Below are 19,566 nucleotides of genomic sequence, written 5' to 3' on the forward strand. Positions count from 1 at the left end.
TCAACATTAACAACATAAATATCCTTTGTAAATTCATTTTCTAATCAGATCTCAAATTCTTCATTTTAATATATATCAAAATAAGCGGAAAGACAAATACGCAAATACATCAACACTGCTCGATCCTGGTGTCACTAGTCATGAGCCACTAAGATACTATCTAATACTGTCTACTCAATACAAGATAAGACTGAAATATAAAATACTAAGGATAGGAAGGAGAAAGGCAGGGTTGCGGACGCCGTGTAGCTATCTTGCGATCTCCAAAAAATACTCTGAAGGCAAAGATCAACTCTCACTCGGAGGCTCTTGCACCTGGATATGCACACAAGGTACAGGGAGTAATGTGAGTACGCCAACTCAGCAAGTAACCAAACTAAATAAAGACTGAGTGCAGTGACGAGCATTTAAAATCATATACATATTCTAACATAAAATCTCAATAGAAATACCAAAGTCAAAATCTGTAGTTCAATTACCAATATCTCGTAAAAACTCCAGTTTTAATGGAAGTTATTGAAAGAATTTGTTCAACAATTTTCAATAGAGGCTCAGTATAAAAGAAGAGTGAAAAACAGTAATTTCATAAACAAACCCCTCGAGCAAAGTATCACTCATATATATAACCCTTCGGGCAAGCCTCTCAGTCACTCGTGACTCAACTCTCGTCAATCAGCAGTCACACTCAGCACTCCCGCTCAATAGATATCTCATAATAATAACCGATGCGGCGTGCAACCTAATCTGTAAATATACATATAGTCGACTGCTCTCACTAGGGGTGTGTAGACTCAGGAGGGGCTCCTACAGCCCAAGCGCTATATTGTTGCGGCGTGCAGCCCGATCCAACATATCAATGTGGTGTGCAGCCCAATCCATATACATATAAATATCGCTGCAACGTGCATCCCGATCCATATATATATATATATATATATATATATATATATATATATATATATATATATAATCCTCACCATCAGGTCCTCGACCTCTCTCAGTCATCAACCTCACAGCCACTCGGGCATATCAGTGAAAATCAGGGAACTCAGCCCAAAAAGTTTTCATATATTTAAAAGTAGAGTAATGAAACTGAATGAAACAATAAACATGTAAAATCATGACTGAGGATATGATTTTGAATCAAAACAGTGTGAGGATAGTAGTAAAATACCCCTGAGGGTCCAAATAGTTCGGCACAAGGCCCCAAACATGGCATTCAGCTCAAGTTAACAGATTCATTTCTAAAACACATGTATATCATATAGAGTTTATCAAAATATGCAACTCTACAGTTGCCACGGGATGGACCAAGAGTCAGAATCCATATGGTGTACGCCCACACGCCTATCACCTAGCATGTGTGTCACCTTATTTATCAAACAGTACGAAATTCCGGGGTTTCATACCCTCAGGTATAGATTTACAATCGTTACTTACCTCGAACCAGACGAGAATCTACTCAGCAATGCCCTTGCCTCTCGACTCGGCCTCAAATCATCCCCAATCTACCCAAAATCAGAATCATAACATCAATACAAGCCAAATGGACAAAGCCCACACGAAAATTATCAAATTAAACTCAAAATGCCGAAATTGGCCAAACCCGACTCCCGGGCTCATGTCTCAGAATTCGATAAAAGTCACATCACTAGGATCCTTATCCTCCCACGAGTCTATACATACCAAGATCATCAAAATCGGACCTCAAATGGCCCTTTAAATCCCCAATTTCAACTCTCCGATTTCAAGCCCTAATTTCCTAATTTTTCACCCCTAATCTCTTCAATTTCCATGTTTAATCAACTGAAATTCACAATAGATACAAGTTTTAAGTTCAAAAATCTTACCTCAACAAGAATCCCCTTGATTTTCCTCTTCAAAACCCTCCAAAAGCTCCAATCCCGTCTCAAAAATGGTGAAAATGGGCAAAAATTCGCGAAGGGATGCTTATATAGTTTCTGACCCAGATATTCCGCATCTGCGGTCCATTACACGCTCTTGTGGTACCGCTTCTGCGGTCAAACCAACCGCATATGCGGTTTTCACTTATCCTGTCATAGCCGCATCTGCGGCCTAATACTCGCACCTGCGGCCTAATACTCGCACTTGCGGCCAAGTAGGTGCGCTCATCCCCTCGCATCTACGGGTCCTAGCCTCCTTGGCCCTAACCGCTTCTGCAATTGCTCTAGCACTTCTGCAGACTCGCACCTGCGGTCCCCATTCCGCAGGTGCGGTTATGACAGGGGCAGTAGCTGAAGCTGCTCAATTTTAAAACCAAACATTCCGATAACCTTCCGAATTTATCCCGAGGCCCCCGGGACCTCAACCAAAAATACGAAGAAATCACATATCATCATTCAAACTCGTACCAACCCTCGGAATACTCAAAAGAACATCGAAACACCAAATCACCCTCGGATTCAAGCCTAAGGATTTCCAAACTTCCAAATTCCGCAACCGATCTAAAAACCTATCAAACCTCAACCGAATGACCTGAAATTTTCCACACACGTCACAATTGACACAGCAGACCTACTCCAATTTTCAGAATTCCATTCCGACCCTGATATCAAGATTTTCACTACCGAACGGAAACTCCGAAATTCCAATTTCGCCAATTCAAAGTCTTGTACATTAGTTATTTTCGTTCTTTAAGTTCAATTTGGCATTATTTTGGTTCTGAACGTGCATTTAGCTACTCGAAAAAATATTTGGATATCAGCACAAAACACGAAAAACTCCAAGAATGACGAGTGGACTTTGAAAATTTATAAGTTTAAACTTCAGGAATTGCTCCTGAAGTTACCCCCATCATTGTATGTTGGATATCTGTGATCTGATTCTGGAGTTTGAAATGAGTTGGAACTTCAGGAATAACTCATGGAGTTCGAACTTTTATTAGTTGGACGTGCAATTTGCGTTCACACTATGATGCGCTGAAACATGGGAGATCTCGAAATTCAGTTGAATCTGAATTGGGTTTTGTAGGTATCAACAACTTTTGTTGTTCTGGAATTATTCTATGACTTAGATCTGAAGTTGTCCATTTTGTCAGAAGCAAATTTGATTGAATAATCAGATCATCCAATTCGTCGAAGCAGCTTGTGTGCTTTTTGTTCTTGTACATTGTCTAAGGTTTCATTCACTGTTTAGTAAAAGTGGGAAAAAAAAGGAACTTTATTATGCCTTGAAGTATATGATTTTGCCTATACTGGGTATTACGTTTTAAGGGGGGAACATGAGTTTGTTATGGTTTCTCAAATCAATAAAGGTTCAAGCTCCATAACTTCACATATCAACAATTTATGGAGTTTGAATATTTTTCCATGTTCAGTGAGGAATGTCCAGATTTTACTTTCGTATTAATGAGTGACTACTTTAGTATACAATTTTCAAGCTAACTAAACATTAATAGCCGAGACAAAAAGGAGTCACCCCAACTAATCAGCCATGAGTGACTTAAAATTTTGTTTTTGAGAGACTTTCTGTGTGCTAGCTTCCAAATATTTTCTTGAAGAATTAACCTAAATAGTCGTTCACCCAACCACTTAAACTAAAAATAGTACACAGGTATAATATATATTTATATATATATATATAGTCGCACACCCAATCACTTAAACTAAAAATAGTCCACAGATATATATATATATATATCGTATATAATCAATGTATAATTTATGTATACCGGTTAAAAAAAGTAAATATTGAATTTGGTCGTGCTAGAAACTAGTTACATCTGGTAGCCGAAAAAGTATAAAAAATTTGTATAATTTTTGTATATAACATACAGTGTATATATATATATATATATATATATATATATATATATATATATATATATATATATATATATATATTTAAATTTTATATATAATTTTTGATTTTACAGCGGCTATATAATATCATTTTTTCCATATTAAACGAGAATTCCTATATAATAGAGTAGCCACCTTATCTTCCCTAGCCCAACACTGACCTTTAGGTGCCTTTTGCCCGAAGTCGACACAAATGTACAACTTCATAAACAAAAATGCATCTAGTTAGCCAATAAAGTTTGGGGAGAAATTCAAAAATAGCTAGATTTATAAGTGGTCATTCAAAAATAGTCACAGTATTAAAAGTCATCGAAATTTAGCCACTTTTCACGTGAAGATAAATTTGGACGAAAACACTATTCAAAATCCGGAAAATACTCCAGCATAATATACTGGAGTTCCAGTATACTTTGTTGGAACTTCATTATATTATACTGGAGTTTCAGCAAAGTATACTGGAACTCCAATATATTATACTAGAGCCAGCAAAGTATATCGGTCCAGCATAATATGCTGGAAGTTCATACACAGGTGCACCGAACTCCAGTATATTATGCTGGACCGATCTCTGTTACAGCAAAATAGTGTTATTTTTTAGTGACTTGACAAACGTTAGCTATTTTTGAATGACCAATCCGAAACTGGCTAGTCCATGCTATTTTAACAGTTGTTTTGCAATGGTAGCCAACCTTCGTTCAAGCCAAGTAAGTCTAGCTAATTTTCAATTTTCCTCCATACTCGCCAATCAGAAAATTGCAGAAATAGGATACTATAAGGGTCGGTCTTTAACTGTTGACCTTTGGGGCAGGTCACCTGATACTGGGCGACCTTCAAAGTCAAACTTCAAAAGTTTTGCCCTTAAACTAGAAATTTTGTCCATTGTTCAGGTAACTTGTCCCAAAGATCAAGGCCAATTCCTTTTCGAGACCATTTCTAACTTATAAGCATGTTTGGCCTAAGTTTTTTTTTGAGGGGCAAAAAGTACTTTTCTTTTTTTGTTAAAAGTATTTTTGGCTAAAAATTGAGGTGTTTGGCCATAAAGGAAAAAAAGTACTTTTGAGAAGAAGCGGAAAAAAGTAATTTTTCTTCAAAAGTACTTTTGAGAAAAATATACTTAGAAGAAGTTTTCAAAAGCTTGGTCAAACATTAATTACTGTTCAAAAGTGTTTTTCAAATTAATTAGTCAAACGCAAACTGATTCTCACTAAAAGTACTTTTAAGAAAAACAATCCTCAAAATAAGAGCTTAGCCCTACAGGCTATTAATCCTTTGTCTAATGGTTAATAAGTCGTAGGAAACTCGATTACGTTCCAACGACGTCACAATATGAGTTTGTTTCCTTGACTGATAGTCTGATACGTTGGTCGAAGGTAATCGAGTTTCCTACAAGAAGTTTTTTGGCTTAACCTTCTATTTTTCCGGTGAAGTTCACTAGTTGATTAACTCAAATTTGCGTCAGATTAAGAATAATGATTCAATACATTAACCCTCTTCGCCTAATGATTCAATCCGAAATCTCCGATTAAGAATAAAAGATTTATAATTATTTTACAACATTCTACACAGACACCATAAATATTCTCCCATCTACTTGAAAGGAAAAGATAAAGCTCTCTCTACCACATAATTATTTAAGGATCGAAGTAATAAGTTTCATGTTTCCTAGAATAAGCAACCATGTTAAAACCACCAAATTCAAACGAGTATATTGAATATAAACAACAAACTGAAAAGTTAAAAGGTAAGATGCGTAGACTTCAATAACATTATGCATAAAGAGCAACAGGTGAGAAGCAGATTTTCTATTCAACATTGTATGTACAGGAAAATTACAATATTAGAGACAAGGAGGAAAACATTATCACTTATTAAGGAGAAAATGTTAGAGAAAAGTGTATTGAAGAAATAGTGAATGGGATTTCGAATTTAGGCATTAAATACTTATTAAGGAGCTTTTTCTAGGGTAAACGGATTTACATAAGGCTTTAATAATGCTTAACTGGAGAGAAATTGGAGAAAATAAGGACCCTTAATAATTATACTGATTTCACTTAAAGAGGTTTCTAATTTACATTCCAACCCATTAAGTGTGTAAGCTTAAAAATCCTCTAGAAAAAGAAACAGGAAACATATTTTTTATTGTCTTGTCAAAAATCAAAATGCCCTTTTATAGACAAAACTCTTGGATCTTCCCAAGTTTTGCATATAATATTAGCTTCCGTTTGGCCAGAAAATTTGGGAGCTTTTTATCAAATATCTGTTTGTTTATAGATTTTAATCAATTTTTGGCATATTTTAAAAATAAAATCTTCAAATTCAAAAAACAACTCTAAAGTAGTTTTTGAACTTTTCTACTCGTAAAACTTTAAAAAAAATTCAAATAAAATACATTTTCCAACACAATTTCAACTTTCATCATTTTCAGACCATCTTCAAAAACTCATTTTTCAAATTTCTAACCAAATCTATCTATATCCAAACGCTAACTAAAAAATGCACAACCACATCTCTTAAATTCCTAATCATCATTTATTATTCTCCCATGCTTTTTAACACCCGAGGAAAATACAAAATGAGAGATCCATTTCCCCCAAAATATAATTACTCTAAAACCCTCAATAGTTTTTCTTATTTTAATCTCACCCCACGTACTCCCATACTTTCTTTCTGCCCCCACTAGTATTTTCTTTTTCAATGCCACGCAGCCACGCTTATACAGTATGGTTTTATTGTCTCCTTTCTTGGTGTTATACAAACAAATTGGTTCTCTCTCCAAACCTGTACTCTCAAAAGTCCTGTATTTAGGAAAATACAATAAAAATGCTTCTGAGAAGTGCCTCTGCGCCAATCTTGAAATCATGGATTATAGATCCAGCTCCAGAACAAATTATCAGAACCATAAGTGCTTCAATCTCTATCTCCTCAAATCATGATCCCATCACCAAGAACATCTCAAAAACTGCATCAGACCACAATTTTAATGAATTATACAAGGCCAAGATTAAACCTTTTTCAAAAGTGTATCCTCAGTTTGCTTCAAACTGCTCAGAAAATCAAGAAAATGTTGCCAGTTTGAGTTTTGGTATTAGTACTATGTCGTTGGTGTCGAAAATGGAAGAGTTGGATCAAGAATTTGCTGTTTTAGAAAATGATGGTGGCAGTGGCGGTGATGGTGGCCGGATTTCTGGCGGCGGCGGTGGTGGAGATGGAAGTGATGAGTGCCCAGACTCTGATCATGGTAGTATTGAGGAGTATTATCAGGAGTTGATTAAGGGTGATCCTAATAATCCACTTTTTCTCGGAAACTATGCCAAGTTCTTAAAAGAGGTAAAAATACTTCTTTTTTAAGATGGAAAAAAAGATTTTCTTTTTATTGATGCATATGAAATTAGAGTATATAATTTGAATAATATTGTGTGTAAAGGTGAAAGGAGATGTTTTAAGAGCAGAAGAGTATTGTGGAAGAGCAATATTGGCAGATGCAAATGAAGGGGATATATTTTCACTATATGGGGATTTAGTATGGGATGCTCATAAAGATGCTGATAGGGCAGAATGCTACTATAATCAAGCTGTGAAAGCTTCTCCTGATGATTGGTAATCTTTTAATCCATGTTTTTCAATCAAATATAGTTGTTAATATTATTTTAGATATTGCTGAATAGAGTTAACTTTGTTGTTGTTATTTCTTGGAAGATGATTATTATCTATATGGAAAATTTCCCCTTTTCTTGAAATGAAATTATGCATTCATTATAGCTTTTAGATTATTTTGCCTATGATTTACTCGTGCCTTTTTATTTTTCGTGAGTTTTTATTATTGCATATTGTTTCTTTCGCGTTGGTTTGTCTTGTTATTTTGATGATGTTATGGTCTGTTGTTACTGCTTCTTTCTGCATCTTTCCTTGTGCCGAGCGCATGTTGGAAACAACCTCTCTACCTTCTCAAAGTAGGGGTAAGGTCTGCGTACACACTACCCTCTCCAAATCCCACTCGTAGGATTATACCGAGTTTTTTGTTGTTGTTGTATAGCTTTTAGATACAAAAGGAAATCTCTTTTTGTTAGAGTTACTTAAGTGAGTCAGTGAATTTGATTCTTCCGCCTTGTTGAAGTATTTGATCCTTTTTGTTTGATTAAAAAGTGTTAAAGATGAAAGGAATTTTACTTCTGCAATTATTTTATCATCAATATTGCATTTGAATTTGCTCTTCCTATGTTAATAAGTGTCTGGTTTCTTATGAACACTTGATTGCTACTTACTTCAGAAACTCTGTTAATTTGGATAAAAATTTATTTTGAATTCCATATGCCATGTTTGCAAAAACTGGTCTTCGGAAACAGCCTCGCTAATCACAAGATAGGGGTAAGGTCTGCGTACACACTACTCTCCCTAGACCGACCCCACTTGTGGGATTACGATTACCCTGGGTCTGTTGTTGTATGTTTGCAGATACTTGATTTTTGTCTTTGGATATATTAACCAATGCTGGAAAACTTCTTTTTCAGTTATGTTCTTGCTTCATATGCTCGGTTTCTTTGGGACGCTGGGGATGATGGTGAAGAAGAAGTTGATGTTGATGAGAAGGATGAGCAAATGTTAAATAAGGCTACTATCTTAAATAATTCATCAGTCAATTTATTTAAAGGATTAGATAGTTTCCCCTCACCTCAAATCCCTGCTTCTTGATCTGTTTGACTGTTTCTTTGTTAGTTCAGAGTTATTCTCTTTGTTGTCTCTAACATTGTAACTTCCTTGTAAATATAAACAACATAAATGATGCAATGTTGAATAGAAGCCTTCCAGTTTGTTGTTTAAATTCAATATACTTTTGGTTTGAATCTGGTTAAGGTCAGCATGCAGCTTATTCTAGGCAAGATGAAACCTTACCTATTACTTCGATCCTTGGATAACTATGTTGTAGACTGTATTTCTTTTTAGCAAGCGGATGGGAGAATATTTATGTTCTCGTGTGTCATAGCGGTCAATGAAGTAGGTAAAAATAATGTGAGACAAGGGTTCAGATCTAAGCAGAGAGAAAATAAACTAGGTGATTTTGTTTCATTTGTCTAAGCAAGCCTTGGAGGTAGAATTATTCGGTATCTATGCGTGGTGGGAGGTACCAAGTGTCCGATAAAATTATTCCTTTATAATGGCGAGAGGTAGTAAATATCCGATGAAATAGTCGAGTGGCAGGAGGTAGTAAATATCCGATGAAATAGTCAGTGGCAGGAGGTAGTAAGTATCCGATGAAATAGCCGAGGAACAAAGAGAATTATTCCTCTAATGTTGACTTCACTTACATTTCTGGTGACTTATGTTCTTACTCTTTTGTAAATTTTCTTGCTTTTTGTAAAAAAAAACTCATTTAGTTTTTGATTCTCTGTATAATCGTCTTGATTTTGTTTCTTTTACTAGATATAAAGGTATCGTAACATTGTGTGTGGATTCGTTAAAAAATTTACTACTTATATATAGAAACTTACTTAGAATCAAGAATGATTGACAGAGAATATGAAAATGTTACTATTACATGTTAAAGGTTTTGAATAATGTACAAAATTGCCATAACCTCTTCCAACCAAAAAAAGAACATATTTTCCAACTAAAATGAAAAAGGGTATGATAATTTTTCCCTCTCACTATTTCTTCACTTGTCAAAAATATCTAGCATACCATAGACCTATTTTTTGACTGTCACTTCTCTCATTTTTTGTTTGTTTACTATTCTTGTCTTGCATGCTTGGTTTATGTCTTTTGAGTTGTTCACAGTTTCGGATTCCTGACTTGGCCTTGTCTTTTTCATACCTTACCTCCCATGTGAATTGCTCTTATACTTTCTTTCTATTTCATCCTTCCCCTGTTTATTAATATATATATATATATATATATATATATATATATATATATATATATACATACACCTCAAATATTTCATTTTGATCGGATATCTACTCTCTTTCAGCAACATAAATACTAAATAACTCTAATCATCAAGATTTTGGCAAGAAAAAAAAAAAGATAGAAGAAATCACCTAATACTTTCTTGTCTCTATTGAAGGAGAGAGTCTTGGAACAATGGTAAAGTTGTTCTTGTGTGACCTATAAGTCATGGGTTTGAGCCGTGAAAACAGTAACTAATGCTTGCATTAGGGCAAGCTGTTTATATCACACCTATTGGAGGGTGGCCCTTTCTTGGATCCTGCAAATGCGAGATATTTTGTGCATCATATTGCCCTTTTTACTTTCTTGTCTCTGCTAGAATTTGATCTCTGATCTCCCGTAATTTTTACCCACTTCATTGACATTTCATTCTCTTCTGTATATAAGCATTCAATTTTCTCAATACTCATTAAGTCAATCAAAATATTTAAGAAGATTACTTCTGCTCCAGTGGGGTTGATTGCAGTACAACTTCAATTCAGATTTTGATTCTTCCAGCCGGCTGGTGATATCTCCAAAAGAAAATATTACAACTTGCAATTTTTATTAAGGTCCCATCATTATATAAACCTATCCTTCTAAAAGATATGATTTTGATAAATCAACTTTATTAGTTTAAAAGGGACCGTTCACTTAGTCTCCGTTGGCTTAGATCATTTGTTCAACGGCTGATTGGAGATCTACAATTGTGGTCCCCATTGAAAAGGTTACCACTAATGAAGTGATAAGGCCATTTGATTACTATGTATTGAAAAATAATTAAAGAAAAGGACTTCTTGGGTTGAGATATTATTACTTTGAGAACAGCTCATAGTTTCGAAATTTTCCAACCAACATTGAATCAAGACATATCCACAGATCTGAAAATGGTTTAAACCAAGAGGGTTGGTAGATCCACATGTTGAAGGCTACAAATTTGCCCTTGGCTATCACAAGATTGACTTTAATACTCCCTCCGTTTCAATTTATGTTATGTGTCAAAAAGATTGACACATGTAACAATTTACCTTTATGCAATAATTTATAGTCACACAAAATATGTGTTTCAATTTACATCACAAATTGAAAAAATCTTCTGTTTTTTCTTAAACTCCGTGCACAGTCAAATAGGTTCACATAAATTGAAATAGGGAAAGTACTTATTCACCTGATTGGCCACATCGGATTACCCCCTACCTCCCCCCCCCCCCCAAAAAAAAAACTACACCTTAGTTACAAGCAGGTTCAGATCAATTATACGAAGCTACATTGTTCATGTTGCTCCATTTAAGTCTATCTTGGTTCTAAAGAACTCCTAACAATACTGAACCTAAAGTAAACTTACTAACATGGCATCCACTTGCATTTGTAGATGTCATCCTACTTTTTAGGGGGTGAGGGGAACAGGATTTTAAGACTCCTAATTTCACAAAACTTAGAGAAAATTGTGCCAACTGATTAACATCAGAATATGGGTTTCAAGCAAATGAATCACTTAATTGAACTGAAAAATTAAAGTGCATGGCAAAGAGAATCACGTAAAAAGTATATGCAAATTTATAAATACATAGCGATTAACAAGCAAAAACCATGATGTTCAAAGAGAACAGCTCAAACAGCCAGTACAAGCCCCATGAGTGCCAAATTTTCAACTAGTTCAAGACTTGAACGGCTTTAAGACAATTCTCCAAAAATTTTGATTACCCAGCATCAGGTGACAGGAAGCCATCTAACCCAAAGAAAAGGTGCAAAGACCAACCTTAAAATGCTGCAAGCTACCTGTTTTTTAGATGACCAAACCAGCAAATCTTGAAAGAAAAAAGGACACAAGACAAACCAACCTTGCCGCTATGAACAAAACATCATTGCTTGGTATGAAATCTTCCATTCCTTCCTTCATCAAACGAACCAAGTCTTATTCGTACCTTTTCAATATTTTAGGCAAAGAGGAACTGAAAGGTGCTTCATGTATATGTGTTACAGCTTCAGTGCTTGCTTTTACTACTCCACTGCAATGGATTGCTGCACCACATTAGTCTCAGCTTGAGCTTCAACAATTGTCATACTCTGGCTTGTTTCCACAGTAGATGTAGCTTCAATTTCATTTGTATGCTCAAGTACGTTGTTTGGTTGAGAAGCACCTTCACTCATGTCGTTGGCTGCAGCTTCATTTGTTTCCTTGGATATGCTAGTTTTGATTGAGGGCTTTTTTGTATTAATTGATAAGTTGACTTTTTGAGATGGCAGCTTCGGGAGAGACTTCCTTGTGGGCTTCTTAACAATGTCAGGAGAATGTACTTTGGTGGGATTTTGAGTTGCATTTTCATCCAAGCTCAATCTACTTGTGTGAATAGCAGTATCGTTCACCTCTCTGGTGGGGGAGCTCTTTTTCCGGCCAAGCTTGGGGGATTTAGCTCTTGTTGTGGGTATCTATATCATAAAATAGAGATAAAAGGCATAACTGGAAAATCTCTGTCTTATCTATGTTAAAAGTAAAACAGATAGAAGCATAAATAACTTAGAAGTGAATTCAGCACTACATAAACAAACCTACCTAGAAGAGCTTTAGGATCATCTTAACTAAATTAACATAGCAATAGCTAAGAGTTTGACGTGAGCTCAGTAAGTGCTAATTTTCCATGCAGTAAAGAGCAATCAGACCACGATGCAGTACCCAAGAATGACCACCAGCATATTCAGGTTCAGCTAAACCCAAACCGAAAAGGACTGGCAATATCAAGGTGTTGTCAACAAGCATATTTGACAGCAAGAGCAACTACAATTAGGCATTTACAGTATTAAACTGATCAAACCTAACAATTTACACAAGCCACGTATTCATATATTTGCAGATAAAGAGTCTTGTTATGATGCTGTTTCTGTTTACGGATAAGTAACTGGTACGGGTATGTTCAAGTTTTGGCACTTTTTAGGGTATTTGAAGCATCTGCAAAAGTACCCACATTGATGTCATACCATTCAACATGGGTACATCAGCATATGAATAGTTCATGTAGCAAGGGTAACTTCTATGGTCTTGCATAATTTATCTCATTATTTGGGATCTTTGAGCAAAATCACTAGCTCTGAAACTTCTAATACTCCTAAAACTGTGGTGTTTTGTTAGTTCTTCAAGTTTCTAATCAAGTAAACAATGAGCAACCCTTGATCTACAGATGGACAGCAACTAGACGAGAAATTTTACAAAGAACATTTACAGTATATAGTAACTGGAAATACGCTGTATGCTTCTTACAAAATATGATTACAAAAGTTGTGCATGCTCTAGATCTTCACACGATACCAACTATGAAAGCAGCTACTCATTGATGGGATGCTTGCCTACTTGATAATTCACACCTCAACCCATTTCTATCCTACTGACCTTGGATAAAGTTGATTGTTCGCGGCCCAGGGGTGGGGAAGAAGTTTATAGATTTTTATGGTTAGGGCATGCTAGGAGAGGGTCATTTTCAAGACAATCAAGTCTTGGGACAACGCTAAGAGAGAATGACATACCCACCCATCTCTTTTCCTAAATTTGAGAGACTAGATAATTAAGTCTACCTCTTTTGACATCCCTTCCATTATCATAAATCACTATGCCGCATTTATAACTTTCTTTTTCCAATAGGTACTAGAATCATATGCCTTGACTAATACTGTAAGCAAACATTTTAACGTAAAGTTGCTCGATCATTCAAGTTTGAGTACTTGCTGGCCTTTTTCCATTGGACAAAAGGACCATGATTGCATCAAAATCTCAGTCACACCCACTATACTTGAACAATCAGAGAATTACAAAAGTGACTGGAACTTTAATTCAAAACAAGTTCAGATCATTGGCTGTGTACATTAGAATATTATTAGAAATGGAACAAAAAAGAATTAGGACAGTGTCAGCACGTCAAATTTATTACCAAGTCAACCTTAACAGTAACATAGTAAAAGCAATGAGCCACTTATAGTCTACCAAATATTTCCCAACATTACCATGCTATCCAACTTAACTATTAATAGTTCATAAGTTTCTTTGAAGATCCCAAAATAGTATTAAAATATAAATTATTATCACCGGATGAGATCATACCTTGATTGTGATAAAGGTCTAGATTACACATAGATAGAAGTTAGACCTGGTTAGTAGTGAAATACGAAGAGACACCAATGTTGCCATTAAGAAACTATACAGCATTTCCCAGATAGATAGGAAACTTAAAAACTTATATATGTAAAGAGAAATTAAAAACATAACCATATGTTCAACCCTCTTGCAAATTCAAAAAAAATTGCGAATTCACAATAATCAACATAGATGTATTTCAGGTATTGAAGTTTAGATCCAAGAAACAATCTATAGTAGTATGTGACCTCCATGAGCTACCATTTATATTATCCCAATGAGAAGCATGAATCAACTCTCTGTCACAAACGTGTACTCAAGCGACTATAGAAATCATGATACTTCATTTATGAGAATCAAATAAATAATTTTTACGTTTTGAATAAGTATCCCTCCAAATTATTTTTTGATCAGTAAGCAAACAGGTACCCTCTCTGCATTGTTGACAATACCTACAACCAACCAATAAAGCAAGCTACCTCATGATACTTCTTACACGCCACATAATTAGCTTTTTCTTTTGACCAACCACCTCAAAATCAAGCACATCCACTTCAATGTTCAGTATCTCAATAAACCATATTTCAAAAGAAAAAGGACACCTCAATGAAGAGATTGAGCAGATGGTATGCAGTGGAATAGTCTGAATACAGAAAAGAACACTAGGAATTATGGATCAAAAAGGAATAAGATATCTGCACCAAAGAGTGTGGCCTAGTGGTAAATGAAGTGGGAGGAGAACCATGAGATCTCAGGCTCAAAATTCCAGTGGAGGCAAAAATACTAGGTGATTTCTTCTCATCTACCTACGCCCTATTGGGCAGAGTTGCCCGGTACCTGTGTTGTTGAGAGGTAGCAGATATGCAGTGGAATAGTCGAGACACCAACGAGCTGACCCAGACACTACCATCTTAAATAATAAAAAACGATCTCTAGGAATTAGATTCGTCGCACTTTCTTCATCAAAAAAATAAGATTTCTAAGAAAAACGATTTCCTTTTCTTTCAGACATGATAATGTAACTGAATCATACATCAGCCATTAATCTCTTTCTTGATTACTAGTATTATGAATAAATTAAATGGTTTGCAGACATTATTTTAATGGTCTAAACAGAGGCAATTTTTGTAAAAGAGTGCCATGTTAATATAGTGAGTTGCAGGTTGATATTCCACTTGTTGAAGCTCATTGTCAATATCAAGGAAGCCGAGCAGTTCAGTCCCCTTCCCTCCCCGCATTGCTGATTTCTGAAGTAACAATTTCAGACAAATGAATTGTTGACATGCTATCTGGTCAGTGCTAGCACTAATGGTTGGTTGATAACTGTATTCAGCACTTATAACTGAAAAAGTTAAATATTAGGAATTATGCACATTGGATACCCGTTTAAGAAGCCAGCTCAATATACTAGAAGCAACTAAACTTGCTCCAAAAGTACAAGTCATAGACAATCTTTAATAAGTAAGCAATGGAGTAGTTGATAAAACAATTGGGCAACTGTACAAAGATCGAAGTAGGTGACGTAAATTGTCCAGCTGTGCAAAGATGAAAATTTCAGCTTTCAGTTATAAGATTTACCAAACAGCCTCTTACTCTTTTGATTTGTTCCCTTTCATTAGCATTTAGAACTTAGGAGAATAATTAAATCAGAATTCAGACCACAGTTTGCCTTCATTTCACACGACTATTTAGACATCCAACTAGCAAGACTAAGGACCAAAATGGCTATGAAACGCCAACAGTACTGTTTTCGAAGTTATAAATATGAAAGGTATGAATAACCAACTCTATGTGCAAGCGAACGCAAATTAGAGTACCCTTTATCAACAGAGCACCCAACTAACATCAGCGTGCTAGCCTAGCAACAATGGTCGTGTCAGACTTGAATAATGCTTCATATAATGTGAGACTAGCCAGTTAGGAGTTAGACTAAGAATGTCATTGGTCGTCTATTGATGCAGGGCTTTACCTGCTAGTTTTACTATACCAGCCATCTTTTTCGTATTTTGTATTCTGTATTTCATATCTATTGTATCGCTGTTATTTTATTATGCATTTTTATGGTACTAATATAGCGGCTTCTGTTGCTTTTTGAGCCGAGGGTCTCCTGGAAACAGCCTCTCTACCCTTCGGGGTAGGGGTAAGGTCTGCGTACATATTACCCTCCCCAAACCCCACTTGTGGGATTATAATGGGTTGTTGTTGTTGTTGTATAATGTGACTCCTAACTCTTCAATATAAGTAAGGTTATATAACATGACTCATCTATTTTCCGTATAAAGTCAACCAAGGTCACACAAATAAAGTTAGTAATAACTTTATCAGACAGATCATGAAATCCAGATCCATCAAGTATACAGAACTTAACAAAGGAAGTATTATAGCAAGCAAAAGTACAAGCATCTATTTAGCATGCTGTTGTTATAAAGAAGAAAAGGAATGCGAACAATTGAAATCCTATCAGGTATTTCTTTTTCTTTGACAAAAGGTATTTCCTTATAGAACATGAATTGTTCATGAGTTTCATGACGTAAAAAAAAAAAAAAAAGGGCATAGCATTACCTTCTTCAACTCCACTTTAGGAGGAGGAGGTTCCTGATAAAAGCTTGGCATTGGGGTTGCTTTAAACTTTAAGCTTTTTCTTAACATTTTGATCTCAGCTTCCTGACTTTCCTGGTTAACAAATACAAAGAGAAAAGATGAATGTCTTAAAAGGCAATGCTTAGAATCATCATCCATTTTCTACATCATGAAAATGATAGAAGCACAACAGTCACCATGCCTTAGAAAGGGCCTGCAAGTTATTCTTCTCGACTTCCTTCGCGTGGATTTTTTCCTCAAGCTTAGAGTAAAACTGTCCAAATGTACAGAAACAAATTCCCTCAAGTTTCCAGGAAATGATTACAGAGGAAAACAATCCAATATATCAAGTTTTCTGCTGATGCAAGAAGAAAGCTAACCTCTTTCCTTTTCTCAGCCCTTTCATCGCACTTGAAACTCATATTGTAGGTTGGAAGAGCACCTACTTTGCGATGCTTGGCATCTGCAGCAGGACTTCTGTAAAGTGATTAAGGGTAAACTGGAAATATTCTTCCTTTCAAACAAATGCGTCCAAGAAAAACCACAATCGCTCTAGCAAAGAGGCAAGCAGAAAGCAGAGGAAAAAGTAAAGAAAGATCAGCCTATATAGGATACGAAGGTGATTCTTCACTTCCATCAGCTTGATTTGGGGCAACTTTCTCACTTCCATCAGCTTGATTTGGGGCAACTTTCTTCAAGGGTTTTGTTTTTGTTTTCTCCCTGTAGCATTGAAATTATAGTTCACATGTCACCAAGGAAGATATATTCAACACAACAGATGGTCATCAAACAACAAGTAGAAAAACAGGACATACTTTAGGCCGTCAGCATTTGGAGAAGGTGATGTTGCATCAGGTTGACCAGATTGACGCTAGATGAAAGACATAATAGAAATGAGCAACAACACAGAAGCACATAAAACGACAAACTAAACAGACTACTGTGCTCTGAGCTGTTTTTTTCTAAAACAAGCACGGTGATATGGACCTTTACCTTAGCATGACTAACATTTACACGGGCAACAATAGGTTTTGAATTGGTATCAGCAGTTTTCCTGTCGTTAAATGATTTACTCTTTGTGCCAAGGGAAGAAGTCTGTTTAGTGCGTGGCTGCGAGGCTATGGAACCATTTGAAACAACAGAACCAGCTGATGCATCTTTGCTTTTCTTGACCCGAATAGATGGAGCATTTTTGGGGCTTGACGGCTTACCATTCTTTGCCTTTCCCGGAGCTTTTGGCTGTTTGGAGTTCTTCGACTCTCCAGACTCTTTGGTATCATGTCCCTAGAAAAGAATTACATTATCTTGGTGTCAGAAAGACCCAATTGAAGTTAATAAACCAGCAATGAACTCCTTTACCTCAGAACTTGCACTGGGATTGCTTTCTATAGTTGTGGTTGATTCATGCACAACCTCTGCGATAGAGGAGCTGGAACTCCCATTGGGAATGCCATCTAGTTTGCCAGCAACAGCTTCTGGAAATTCGTGAACTCCATTTTCAAAGCTCGTCCCATTTTCGGAAACAACTATGTTATTGTCAATTTCCATCATGCTCTACAAAGTTGCAAACTTGCAATCCACAATTCTACAAGCCAAACCACAAGCACAACACGTCTCATGAGTATAATTAGAAAAATATAGAGTCTCTTTTCTTCATTGTAGTAGGTAACACTAGGATATTTAAATTATGCCACGCACTACATGAGAAAACAACCATCAAACAGAATACAAATTTAAACACAAAAAATCAGAAAAATCAAACCTTAATAATAACAAGAACCTCAACTTTGAAAGTTAAGATTTCAAATATATAAAAAGTCCTTCCACCAACTAAACATACTAAACTTCTACTAGTACACAACCACTCTGGTTTTCTAATAGACCACAGTCCATAAATCAAGAACTCAGACTTCTCTTCACTAAACCTCCTCAAGTCCAAGCCTTTTCAACTGAAGTGAACAAAATCAATGGTAAAAAGCAAAGCATCACGCAACAGAAGTAAAATGAGAAAACCTACAAGTCCAAAACCAAAGAACTCAACAAAAAAAAAAAAAAATCAAATCACAGTACCACAAGACGACAAAATCAGTAAACTAGAATATGCTCTACTAGATCTCCTACCCAGGAACCAAAAAAACCGATCTTTTTTGCATTCCAAGATTCAAACTTACTGAAAATCTAAAACCCCAAAACAGCATTTTCAGCTTCAGAACTCTAATGTCCATAAGATATAACACTACAGTTTATTGCAAACCTTAGAAAGACAAATGCAGATGCTAGTGCATAAGATGTACTCACTTAAATCACCATAAAATGATTATAAGTCCATTGAATCCACAAGAGATCTGACAGAATCTTGGAAAATGAAACTGACCCCAGAAAGAGAAACAACTCCCGCAAACACAAACTAAGATCTTGTAACCTTAAAATGGTGATTTACAGAAAATGCTGTTGTTGTAATTGGTGATTATTTTTTTATTTTTTTAGGGGTGGGGGGGCGCGTTGTGGGGGCGGGGGTCTTTGTTTTGTGAATTGGAAGTGAAAAGGTCTGAACTGTGAAGAGGGGCTACACTCTCTCTCTCTCTATATATATATATATATCTCTACTTCTTTATTTTTTCAAATCAAAAATTGCAGTGGGGGAGGTTTTTGCGGCTTTGGGAGAGGTTTTGGGGGTGTTTTACAATTTCTTAAAGTTGATGTGCCAGCGATATTCAAATATATTCCAGGTCACTGAGTGATAAGAGAGAGAGAGAGAATTCTGTATGTATGGACAGGGAGATGATACTTTTATTACTGTTTAGAGAGAGAAATATACGGTTGGTGTACCTAGCCCTTGATCATGCCACGTGGATATCTGCTGGTGATTCTTGCTGACCTGGCAATAGCTACGTCTGGAAGTTAAGATGAATTTACCTTTTTCCTCTAGATTTTTCATCCTATATTGCAGCACATCTAAACTCTAAAGTAGGCGAGACTCAATTGAGTAAAGAAGCTGTATCAAAATTGTCTTTTACAGTTCAATTTGGTTCAATTTTTATCAACAAGCTTGTATCAAGATTTTGGTTCGAAATATATATATATATATATATATATATATATATATAAATATTCTAGGTT

At 35.7% G+C, this 19,566-nt stretch overlaps 2 protein-coding genes across 4 annotated transcripts; one reads left to right on the forward strand and one right to left on the reverse strand.

Annotated features, from left to right (window-relative positions):
* Positions 1–6,546: 6,546 nt before the first annotated feature.
* LOC104248803 (uncharacterized) lies at positions 6,547–8,645 on the forward strand. The gene is made up of 3 exons (XM_009805126.2): positions 6,547–7,148; positions 7,246–7,418; positions 8,330–8,645. Exons 1-3 carry the CDS (start codon positions 6,642–6,644, stop codon positions 8,508–8,510), a joined length of 861 nt encoding a protein of 286 aa, XP_009803428.1. The 5' UTR covers positions 6,547–6,641; the 3' UTR covers positions 8,511–8,645.
* A 2,632-nt stretch (positions 8,646–11,277) lies between these two features.
* On the reverse strand, positions 11,278–19,001 carry LOC104248804 (protein WVD2-like 5). Of its 3 annotated transcripts, none has more exons than XM_009805128.2 (9): positions 18,821–19,001; positions 17,806–18,031; positions 17,440–17,730; positions 17,262–17,317; positions 17,062–17,166; positions 16,827–16,923; positions 16,649–16,720; positions 16,429–16,539; positions 11,278–12,173 (listed from the first exon to the last, which is right to left on the reverse strand). In XM_009805128.2, exons 2-9 carry the CDS (start codon positions 17,995–17,997, stop codon positions 11,745–11,747), a joined length of 1,353 nt encoding a protein of 450 aa, XP_009803430.1. In that variant the 5' UTR covers positions 17,998–18,031; positions 18,821–19,001; the 3' UTR covers positions 11,278–11,744. The 3 variants fall into 3 exon arrangements, with proteins under 3 accessions (XP_009803430.1, XP_009803429.1, XP_070009025.1); XM_009805127.2 differs by having other exon boundaries at positions 18,745–19,001; XM_070152924.1 differs by having other exon boundaries at positions 16,429–16,534; positions 16,644–16,720; positions 18,745–18,865.
* Between the last annotated feature and the right edge of the window lie 565 nt (positions 19,002–19,566).

The sequence above is a fragment of the Nicotiana sylvestris genome, chromosome 8 (genome assembly GCF_000393655.2).
Source record: "Nicotiana sylvestris chromosome 8, ASM39365v2, whole genome shotgun sequence".
Lineage (NCBI taxonomy): Eukaryota > Viridiplantae > Streptophyta > Magnoliopsida > Solanales > Solanaceae > Nicotiana > Nicotiana sylvestris.